Raw genomic sequence first — 12,422 nt, forward strand, 5'->3', positions numbered from 1 at the left:
ACTGGTGCAGGTTCACTTTTTCACCGTTAATTCACTCAAAATGAAAAGATGTCCGCAGGTCATACTCTTTAACAGAATCAGAAATCCTTTATTTGTCCCACGACGGTGAAATGTACGTTGTTACAGCAAAGAGCAAGAGAGTAAAGTGGCGAGTAACAATTAAATAGAATAAAATACAGTAACAGTAATATAAGTACAGAGTCATTGGAAAATATTTGTAAGAGTGAAACACTACTTGACTCTGTAACCCGACAGCTGTCACTTTATATCACTGTATTTGGTTATGGCTGATGTTGCTCGAACAGAGTGACTAAAACTTTTACCACCAGCACAACCTGCACTACCTCTGTGAGTGACCTCTGCAAACACATAGTACACCCTAGCAACATCAGAACATTCCCTAGCAACCACCCAGAGTCACCGAGAACCCCCGCCACCCCCCCCCACCCTGTCCCGTCCCCGTCCCGTCCCGTCCTCACCAGTCAACATAGCAAACACCTAGCTACACCCCAGCAACCACCATATCGTAAGACTTGAGCAACCGATAACAACCAACTAGCAAGCGCTAACATTAGCTTAGCACAAACCATCACCTGTACACTATCTAATAGGTAAAAGTAGGCCTTCAGTTTCAATTAATGAAATCAACTTACCCAAAATCTCAAGTTCTGCACTCATTTTGGTAAAGTCATATAGCTCCAGGTATTCAGCTACAGTCCCTACAGAAGACGTTGGGCATTTTCCCGCTCTCAGTAGAAGTTTTTTCAACTCGAGGCATTCAGGGCGCTCCTGAAAAAACGTGAGGTGCATAGAGCAGAAATGCAGAAATCGCTCAGCAATTACAACTACAGATCATCTTGCGATGGGATCACACCAGCCGCGATGCCAAAATGCACATCTGTAAAGTTTGTGACTGCGTCTTGCACAGTTGCGAAGCTATCGAGTTCTTCCTAAAAAGTTTTGTTCAACAATTTTTACTCTTCATATGTAATTTTAACATTTTAAAATGTGAGCCCTTTCAAACAATGTAGCTATGGAAGTAAAAAGACACAGTTGGCAGCGTGAGCTTCCAAGTGACTAAGCAACTGCCGCAGAGACCATTGATCAACTATCTCAACAGTTTGACACATTTTGAACCCTCTTTTTATCGTCACACATGTACACAGCACAGCACACACAGTGAAATGTAGACTCTGCATTTAACCCATCCTAGTATGAGGAGCAGTGAGCAGCTATTATATATACGGCGCCTGGGCAGCAGTGTGGGGATGCGGTGCCTTGCAACTGGCACTTCTCCAGATACCAGTTTTCTCTACTTGTTCATATTTCAGCAAATATTTCACATCTTTCAAATATTATTCAACGTTTGAAGTTAGCGATGCAGTTGAGCGTCAGCTTTTCAACATCAAGGATTTCACAATTGCCTTCTGTGGTTTCCTCTATAGTGCACTACATTTACTGCCATTTCATTTGAGTGTCCAAACTCAGATTATGTAACGCTATCCATAGTGCCCCAACAAATTCAATAATAAAATAAAGAACTGTCTGCTGACAATCCCACAATGCAATGCACCCATACAGTTGCATGACTCTACAGCTGATGATAAGTAAGAGTCCGAAATCTCAATGACGTGCTCACTGTCATGTCAACTGTTACATAGGGAGAAGTGAATGAGTGAACAAAAGAGTGATTTCAGACAGCTTTAACCACCAAGTGAAACCCTAGTAAACACAACAAACATCTTAGCAACCAATTAACAGCCTTTACTAAAGTCCCGGAAACAACTAAGTCTCATAGTAATCACAACCTACCAATATCTTAATAAACATGCAGCAATGCCTGGATACCCTAACCCTCTTGAAAATGCAATCAACCACCTAGCAACTTAAAGCTTTTGTTTTTTGTCCAACAATAATAACAAAAGAAATCAGAAAATGTAATGTTCTCCAATGATCAATCCTCTTGTTTTAGCTGGCTAACAGTGTGTCTCCAAAACAGCTATCATTTGAGCTTATGAAAGGGACAGAAGATTTACATTTTTAAACTGACAAACTCTGACCAATTCATCTTTATTCTTTAACTCTCTGTGTTCCTGTATGTGTCTGTTATCATGTGTTATGGGCATTAAGTCTACTCAAGTTTATTGCATCATGTGGTTTGTATGTATGTGAAGGAGAAATCCGACATGTGGAGGATAAAGTGGGTTAAAAATATGAACTTTTTTTTAACAAAAGAGAAGAGTTAAAAGCCCCTCGTCACTTAAAATGACACATAATGGAGAACTGAGGGTGTAATCCTTTGTGTTGAAGGAACTTTTGATTTAGTTAAACATCTAAAACAAGAACCTTTCACACCCAAACAATGGACTCCTTTTCTGAAACATAGCACTCGACAAGTGAGGAGCAAATTGTACATGTGTGTGTGGTGTGTGTGTGTGTGTGTGTGTGTGTGTGTGTGTGTGTGTGTGTGTGTGTGTGTGTGTGTGTGTGTGTATACGAGTGCGCACGCGTGTGCATGTGACCCCCCTATGTCTAACAATCACCCTGACGCATACCACTCTTTCTCTCCTCAAATAAAAACAGGGTAAAAGGAAAAGAGAAATCATCCACTGTTGAAGTACTTTACGAGAGCCTCCTCTCAACAGAAAAAGGACTAAGTATCCATGGGAATCTTAGCACGTTAGGGAGGCCTTTCTCCCTTCCTCTCATCCGCTCTCCCCCACTGCACCCATGGACCAATGCAATTGTTTATTTTCTCCTATTGAGGCTGCTCCATTCACTGGCTTTCACATTTACTCTGCTCAATTGGAGTGAGACAGCACTTATTCGAGGAGAGGAATGTAGCGTTCCACTGACAGAGCAGCAAGAATGTAGAAGAAATAATTAAAACCTTTTAAAGGAAAAAGGTACAGCTGAGCATGAGGGAGAACGTCGTCAAACCGAACAATGCGGGACTGACAGGATTTTCTGCAGTGATGAGTATATCCACACGTCACCTTGACACTACAAAGTAAAAGGAGTGTTTGAATGACTGCACAATGCTAGAATGGAGCAGGGATCCTATAAGGTCATTCCTTCGCCTTGCTTTCTTAACTGAAACTCTCCCGCAGAACAATGAAGCGATCTCTGGCCTGTTGTAAGATGTGGCCTGTCCTCCAACCTCACGCCACAGCACAAAAGCTGCAGTCTGGACCATGGAGTTTTTTTCTCCTGAGGTCTAATCTGTCTTGAGGAGGTAGTTAAATGACAGTTTCCTTCTATGTAACAATGGCTGCCAAAGCCTTGTCTGTCCATCTCTGTTATCTTTCCCCAGGGTGAATCTTAGAGGCTATGAGCTGCAGGTTGAATCAGACCATCCAGATTGACACCAGTGGAGTAATTGGTAAAGATGAGCTGCTGATGCACAATGCATCGTCAAGCAGTTTCAGTTAGCTTCATCTTGGTTTCCATGGTAGTTATGGGTTTTTAAAGTACGTCCCCGGCAGCGGATTAAAAGCAACAGCTTTATCTGTAGGATCACGTTATCACTAACATCGTCTGCTGCTTCAGCTGACTTTAAACTAACTCTGGTACAAAACATCAAATGATAAAAATGTATGTTTATTTAGTACCTTCTTACACGCAGTCTATGTTTTGTACAGGGACCATTACAGATATAAAAAATAATATATTATAGGGTTAAATGTAACTTTAAAGAAGTCCAAAGTGACACTTTCTGTATAGCTTCACAATTAAACAAACACTACTGCATGTGGTAAAACATTAAGGTGAACTGTCAGTGAATTGTCAGACTGCACGTTACAGTATGTGTTGAATATTTGGGTACAAAGCTATTCAAAGACTGTGGTTTGGATAGAGAATAAAGAGGAAATATTAATTTCACATTCATTCTGCCTGCTTATACAAGGCTTGAGCTGGAAGCGTCTTTTAACAAATGAAAGGGAAATTCTCAGCAAAGCAAACATTTTCTTGTGCAGAAGATCCGGGACATTATCTGCAGAACCTCAGGCAGGCAGGAAGTCGACGAGTATAAAAACACAAGTAAATCTTACCTGCCCTCTACTGGTCACACACATCTAATACACTGTGATAAAAGAAAAACACTTTCTGTGGTCACACCAATATAGGTCTTCTCTGGTGGTGGAATGTAACTAAGTACATGTACTCAAGTCCTGTACTTAAGTACAATGTTGAGGTACTTGTACTTTACTTAAGTATTTCCATTTCCTGCTACTTCATACTTCAAATCGACTATAATTCAGTGGCAAATATTGTACTTCGTATCGCACTACATTTATCTGACAGCTTTAGTAACTTTGAATATTCAGATTCAGATTAATAATACAAAATGTAATCAGCAAATCATTAATTATTCATTATTATAGGTTAAGATAAAACTTAATTGGTGAAATGTTGCAGTATATACAAAAAGAAATTGCTCCTCTTTTACCAGCTGCAACATTAAAGTGAAAATAATAATAATCTTAATTCAATAATATGATACATAAAATCCTAGTTGTTAATATCATTATTATTATTATTATTATTATTATTATTATTATTATTATTATTATTATTATTATTATTTTTGTTTTATTATTATTATTGATATTATGCTGAAATGTACCGTTCTGCAGAATATTTAAAAGTAAAATAATTTTGAATGCAGCACTTTTACTTGTGTTACTGTGGTATTACTCTTTTTACTTAAGTAAAACATCTGAGTCCTTCTTCCACCTCTGCTCTTCTAAATGTATAAGAAAGACACACACACACACACACACACACACACACACACACACACACACACACACACACACACACAAACACACACACACACACACACACTCAATATGTAAAGTATGTTAGCCAATCACTCTTGTGAAAGGACATCTGATAGGAAGAAAAATTATCTATTTTTCTCTGTGGTTTTCACGTATCAAGCAGCCGTATGTTGGATGGTTAGACTAACCACTCTGCCACAAAACAGCAGCTGCACTGCAGAGCCTCCCTGTGATCTCTCAGGATGGAGCCCTACACTGATTATTCACATTATGATTATTACAACTACATGGAGAACTTTACAGCCGATGGCTTATTTCATTTGAATATACAACGGATTGTCCCAGCTCACAAATGCGTGGCTCCACCATCTTCCTGCCCATACTGTACTACCTCATATTTTTCACAGGCTTTCTGGGCAACCTATTTGTGATAACGGTGGTGGGCAGCAAAGGTAGGAAAGGTGGGCGTCTGGTGGACACATTTGTCGTCAACCTGGCCCTGGCCGACCTCGTGTTCGTCCTCACGCTGCCCCTGTGGGCCATCTCTGCCAGACAGAACGACCACTGGGACTTTGGATCAGCTGGTGACCTGCTGTGTAAACTGAGCAGCTACATTATAGCTGTGAACCGCGTCTCCAACATCTTCTTTCTCACCTGCATGAGTGTCGATCGCTACCTGGCTGTGGTGAAGCTGATGGACTCCAGGTACCTCAGGAGCAGCAGGTGCATCCGTGCTACGTGTGCGGCTGTGTGGTTGAGCTCCCTGGTGCTCGGCATCCCATCCCTGGTGTACCGCAGAGTGGAGACTGCCGAGGATGGACTCTCCTGCGTGGAAGATAACAACTCACCTTTTTTTCTTGGCCTGAGCCTCGCCATGGCGTTGCTCACATTTGTCTTCCCAGTGTTAGTCATCGTGCTCTGCTATGGCACCATCGTGGTGCATCTCAACCACCACTGTACTTCTAATCCTCGGGCTGAAGCCCGCCGCAGACACTCCCTGAAGATGGTCCTCTCAATCATACTGGCCTTCGTGGTGTCCTGGCTCCCCTTCAACATCTTCAAAGTCATCATCATCAGCTCGCAGCTCTCCAACGCTGACCTGAGTTGTGATGCTCAGTCGTGGCAAAGGAATGGGATCCTCATCTCGTGCTGCCTGGCCTTCCTCAACAGCTGTGTGAATCCAGCTATTTACTTTTTCCTGGATCATCACTTCAGACGACGGGCCGAGACCCTGTACAAAACCTTCATAGGGAAGCCAAAGTTTCTGCAGAGCCACAACTCTTCAGCCTCATTCACCAATGTTGGCACTTCAGAGAGCTTTGGAGCAACTGGTGCGAGAACTCAGCTGCAGATGTTAGAGTAGGAGGACATAACTCTTTTCTGTAACATTTAAAGGAGAAGTTATTCGTCTGTGTCCTGCTCATCGTGATAACGATGAGAGAGCATATTTCTCTTGAAGGATATTTGAAGTAAAACCAGATACATGGCAAGAAAATTGCTTTTTTTCTAGTAAGTACAATAATGTGATTTTCCTTAGTCATATATATTCTTTTTTCTAATTTTCTTCAAATGTGGAACATGCTGTTTGTATTGTTTATAGTGTGCCATAGAGTAGTGTTGATACGTATATGTGTGAGTATCCACTGATATCTTCTGTTTGTATGAAAACCCTTGCAGCATTAGTAAAATACAATTGTATCAACTTAGAGTTGTAAATATAATCTTTAAATCTTTAACATATCTGAAGTTGCTTTTTTTTGTTATTTTTTATATTTTGAAGGCAAGCATTTAATGATGTTATTGTAAAATGTAAATGTTGGTGCATGAATGATGTTTTACGAATGTATATATTGTTGTAATAAGTTTGCATTTAAAAAATAAAAGCTGAAATGTATTTATTGCAACGTAAAGTTTTTATCTGAGGACATCATTGTATTTCTTAATTGTTTAACTGGTTATTCCACTAAAATAAATTAATAAAATAGATACATTTTGATGACGAGATACTGAATCAAATGAAAAGAATATGCCAAAAACATGTTAATTAATATCATAATTTAATTGTGTTTTATTATAAAAGAGGTAAACACCGCAAAAGTTTATAACAAGCTTTTCCATAATTAGCATCCAGAGACTTGCAGTAATAAGTTACATATGAGTTATTGCACTCACACCGTGCAAAGAGGTAAGCTTCTGCTAAGTAGACAGAGCTGCAGCTCTAAACCAGCCAAGACAAAATGCTTTATTATAAACATGTTTGGCGCTTGGCAGCATTATTAAATTAAATTGTGTCATTACCGCTCAGTTGTAGTCGCTTGTAACTGACATTCAAAGCAATGAAATCAATTTCTAGTTTTTCTGTTGTGAAGACAATAAGCCGTTCGAATTTGTGCAATTTTTAAATAATACAATGCAGACACTTATAACATTTCATTTTGGTCCCAATGCCAATTGTTGAAGGACATAGTTCTATCCAGTAATTGTAAGTTTTAAAACAATAATTCACTGTCAAACATGCTCGATATTTATGCACTAGTGTGCATGTGTTCGATGTAATAATGCAATAATGCACCAAGATAATATCAGCATTGTCTATTCAAAGGTTTGGGTTTTTCTTAAACATGTAATTAGAATAAGATGATCCAGTCAGGGCAATCTGAGTGTTGAGTCAAAGAAATATTTGTAGCTTATTTCAAAAGCGGGCAGTCTCTGTTTACTGTAAACTTGGTTGACAAAACTTTTAAGAACTCATGATTGACTTGATCCTTTCAGTATACCAGTAACTGTTTCCCTCTGTGTGTGCGCTTTTGTGTGGTTTGACTGATGTTGCTCATCGTCTTCTTGCCGTCACAGAGTGCAAACAGAGGACAGTAAATTAATAAAACATTTGTAAAACTCTAAAAGAGGTGTGAAATATAAAGTCATTTATGATTTCCCACTATCACACATGAGTTTTCCAAAAGAAAACAAGAAAAGGGTTAAAACAAAAAGGACAGTAATTTTAGATTAGGTTCATCTAAAAAAAATAAAAAGCATGTGAAAACAACAGGAAGGCAAAACATTCATATGTGCACAAACATATCCCCGGTCTCTTTATAAGAACGTGTTTACTATCTGCCAACAACGTAGAGGCACTCAGGGACGAAGCACTGCTAAATGTATCCTATGTATCAAAGGCGGGAGGAGTGGCGAGCGTCGGGTATATGAAAGTTCAAATGTTCATGTGTGCCTACTTCTTTTTCAACCGTGTAGGTGTAGTTTCAAATACGAGAAACTGAGATTAGGTGCCAGGCTGTGGGTGCAATGGGTCAGGAATTTCCCCTCTCCTGTTTGAAGGGTTCGTTTCAGAGGCACAGTAACAAGCTTTTCTCACGACACTGTTTCAAGTCTATCACAAATAACATCAAAGTGTCTGGTATCAAGTATAAGATAAACAGTAGTAGTGTAGATGATCAGTATTTTATTGTTGTTACACCGCCTAAAGAACATTAACAGAAGAAACAGAACAGGATCTATTCAACCATAGTGGACAAACGAGACAATTTACTTTGATCTCTATTTGCAGTTCAAATTCTTTATTGTCATCTGCTCAACAATTACAGAGAAGCAGTAGTTGCTTACTTAGGTCTCAGGTTTCTCTCCAACAATGTTCTAATAAGTATAAGAGAAAATCAGACATGTATGAAAAGTTTACTCTAAGACATAAAATAGTGCAGAAGTTTAACTATATGGGTACAATATACATGTATATATATATATATATATATATATATATATATATATATATATAACATAAAATATACATTTTGTCATTTGTACAGTAATTGCAAAATGTATGAACTGAATGTAAACAGGAATGTAGTAAATGTATATCCGTAATGTGAAGTAATAATATATATATATATATATATATATATATATATATATATATATATATATATATATATATATATATATATATATATATATATATATACAGAGATGTTATCAGGTTGTAAAGCAGTAAGTAAAGTATATAAGGTAAATCTGTAATAATATTTGTCAATGCTTTGCATTTTGATGTTTATTTTTCATTGATTTGAGGGAAAGCATCCTCTCCAGTGAGGGCCTGGCAACTGCTGCACACTCATAACTGTGATGGATTTAGATCGTTTCTTGATCCTCAACATCATTCTTTAAAAGTTCAAATAAATGCATCACACTTATGTGTGTGTGTTAACATTTTAGCAGTTAGATAACATTAACGTTTAAAGTTCAAGCTTTATTTTAATTATCATGACAAATGTGTTTTATACTTTAAACTTTATTCTCACTGTTGATGTTTTATTTTGTTTCTTGTACAGTTGAACATGCTAATGGTTTTCACCTTTAACTTGAGAACAGCACAGTTTACAAGCTTCACACGCACACACACACACACACACTAATGCTCGGAGAAAGTAAATTGCTAAAGGACACTTCACTTAGTCATGACTTAGTCATGCAGACATGAGGGGCCCAAACTGCCGGCCCTGCGGTGACAATAATGGACGACAGCTACTCATTTTTGTAAACTGAATAGCTGGGACATGTTTCACAAAGATGAAATAGAGTCACTTCAAACAACCAATTGAAAAAAAAAAATGTTACGATAGTTGGGGAGTTGTTTGCAAAAGATGAAAGTGTTTATAGAGTCAATTTAACACAGACAGGCTTTATGTTGGATCAAATGTATCAGTCCGTTTATGTTTATGTTTATTTCAAACAAAAATGATTTAAATTAAATAATAATTATATACATATATATATTGTGAATGGGTGCATTTTTATTGCTTATGAATTACATTTTTCATTTGTAAGATGAATAATGTGTTATTTCTTCTTCTTACAGAAGATGCACAGTTTGGCTTTAAAGACCAGGTTCAACAGAAAACCCTTTGATGAACTGAATGACTTATTCTGACAGCCTGGTACACACAAAACGAAAGGTGTGACCTTGCCACTCAGTGAGTCTTTTTTTTTTGGGCGAGCTGTCAGTTTCTGATTGTAGTGTGTGGGTCTCACTGGTAATGTTCTCACAGCACAGCTGCAGCGCTCTTTATTTGTGGTGTACGACTCATATCTAAATCAGTCATGATCTTCGATACGTGAACTTGCCTTCAACTTGTGAAGGGCGTGTTGTAACTGTTCAGGGGACAATTAAATTACTGTAGTGTGTTACATGATAATTTAATAACAATACAAGTAGGTCTAAAATACTGTCACATGAGTAATATCTGATATTTCATTTTGGATTATTTTAGATTATTTTTTGGTGTTTCTGCTTAAATTGATAGTGAGAGAGGCAGACTGGAAAGGGAGGGGATGACATGATGCAAAGGACCCTGGGATGGATTCGAACCCGGGCTGCAATGAATTTATAGATAAAGTAGCTCAGCTCAATGTTGGTGTATATTAACTTTGTTTTACTGTTTAACCACCAACATGCAGAACGCTCACACAGAGATCATGCCAATGATGCAACTCTCAGGTCAAGTGATTTACTGTGGTTTCCTCCTTCTTTGAAAGTTCCTGTTCAGGTCAAATCTACAAGAGCTACACTTGTATCAGTTTACTGAGAAAAGTGCATGTTGTTATATATTTAAAAACAAAAAGACATTTATAATGTGAGCAAACTTTACATCTAATTACATTTAAATTGACAACTTTTCTTTTGTGCAGGATGTAACATATAGAGACAAAAGAGGTTCATGACTTTGGTTTGTACTTCCCCATCTGCACAAAAAATGTCATTCATAGGTGAACCGTGTTTTCAATTGCATAAACATTAACATTTATTGCTTTACACTAAATTATATTTTAATCAATGTGTGCTTTAAATGTCAGAAGTAGAATTTTGACTAAAATTATGTAAAATGTGAAAAACAATATCTGGTTTAACAGTACAAATGATGTATTGACAAACCAGAGGAAATACTTTTAATGTGAATGTAAAATAGTGATGATCAGCTTCATTCTTTTCCATGAACAAAGACATATTTTGTCTCTAACTCTTGTCAAATTTGTCATGAAATGTTGATAGCCATAGCAAGTGTGTCCATTTGAGTGAACGTCTTAAAGCTGTTGGTTTTTAATACACACCAGATGTGCGTAATTTGCCTTTATTAATGAACGTCAAAAGGTTTTTAAAGTCATGTTAGGCTAATTGTCTATTTCAGGTTGATGAGTGAATTAGATTCAATTAGGTTGACTTTAATATCACCCTCAGTGTAAATGTGTCTTTGGCTTCATCTAAGTACAGCAAAGGTACAATACACATTACACAACACACCATTAAAAACATACAACTTTTACAATAAACAATAGTGCAAAAGGGCAGGTACCAGATTACAGGTTTCAGCGGACAGGTAAGCCACAATTTATTAATTTTATTTAGAAAGTATTTGGTCAAAGTGAGCTGTGTTGGGTTGTTTTTCGTATAGGTGTTGACCTTACAGTGAATGTATTACTATTGTTCATTATTTAGCCTAATGATTCCAATGCAGGGCTGCAGTGGGTTTTAGACTCCATCAATGCAGCATTACATGATTAAAGGTATACGTAACACCCTGCTTCTCTCTAGTTTTGTGGCAGCTAGGTTGAAAATAGTCATTACAATTGAACTACACTTTTGGCAAACATTTAGTTTTATATGTTATGAAAAGTTATAGATACCAGGGTGCTGCAAATTTTCAAAAAGGCCACCAAATAGGTGCTAAATATGCCTGAATGAGGAAAAAACACGTCTGTGGTCTTCTGACATCTGATCTAATTAGCTTCAACACACCTTGGTCATCATCAAAAGCCATATAATCAGTTTTATGCACCATTGAGGCATATTTAGGGCCTATTTGAGTTGATGTCTATATCTTTTCATAATTTATTATTGGTGATATTCGGCTATATAAATACAGTTTGATTGATTGATATTGAAACCTACATTCGTCCCTAATGTGTTGCTTTTATCACAAAATACACAATTGTTATGCTTAACTCCTCCACTATGGTGCTTCAAACTAAAATAATATAATGGTAATTTAGGCTATATTAACACACATTGTGTTCCTCGGTTGTATATATATGTTTTTAAATCGTCATGTCGAAAAAAACGTGTGGGTTTGACGTCAAAATCCTCTAAATAACCATGAGAAGCGCATGACTGTCGGTAAACCGCCCTCACGTTACCGGAGAAGTGGATGACCCATGCAGCGTTCACAAGCACATTTTTAGCTCGTGATTTCTACGACTATAGTGGTAAATATAACTTGAAGCCATGTCAATGTCCACTAAATGACAATAATAACACTACTTATAAACAATAGCAAGTTGATCTATCGAAGTATTGTTTTACATTGTGGGTATTGACTTATTGACACATTGGCAGAATTCCCAACAGAGTGGAGGAATATAACAATGACATGAACCTTGAATAATACCTTTATGAAATGATTAATTGGCCATATTGAGATGTATTGACCACCTTCACCATGATGTTATTGATTTTGATAACTAAACTTGATAGCCTACGCATTCCCATTTATACGTCGCTTGTCGAAAACGCGGTTACCATGGTAAATACTTGATGTTGTTACCTCGGGGTTTTGTCCGACAGCACGTAAA

The 12,422-nt window shown here is 37.5% G+C and overlaps 1 protein-coding gene across 1 annotated transcript; it reads left to right on the forward strand.

The window, feature by feature from the left end:
* Window positions 1–4,892: 4,892 nt before the first annotated feature.
* gpr25 (G protein-coupled receptor 25) lies at window positions 4,893–6,453 on the forward strand. The gene has a single exon (XM_029432356.1). It carries the CDS (start codon window positions 5,137–5,139, stop codon window positions 6,145–6,147), a length of 1,011 nt encoding a protein of 336 aa, XP_029288216.1. The 5' UTR covers window positions 4,893–5,136; the 3' UTR covers window positions 6,148–6,453.
* The last annotated feature ends 5,969 nt before the right edge of the window (window positions 6,454–12,422 follow it).

Source organism: Cottoperca gobio, chromosome 5 (assembly GCF_900634415.1).
Source record: "Cottoperca gobio chromosome 5, fCotGob3.1, whole genome shotgun sequence".
In the NCBI taxonomy this organism is placed as follows: Eukaryota; Metazoa; Chordata; class Actinopteri; order Perciformes; family Bovichtidae; genus Cottoperca; species Cottoperca gobio.

Coding starts and splice junctions, on each gene's coding strand:
- gpr25 (XM_029432356.1), top strand. CDS start 5,137: ATGCGTGGCTCCACCATCTTCCTGCCCATACTGTACTACCTCATATTT.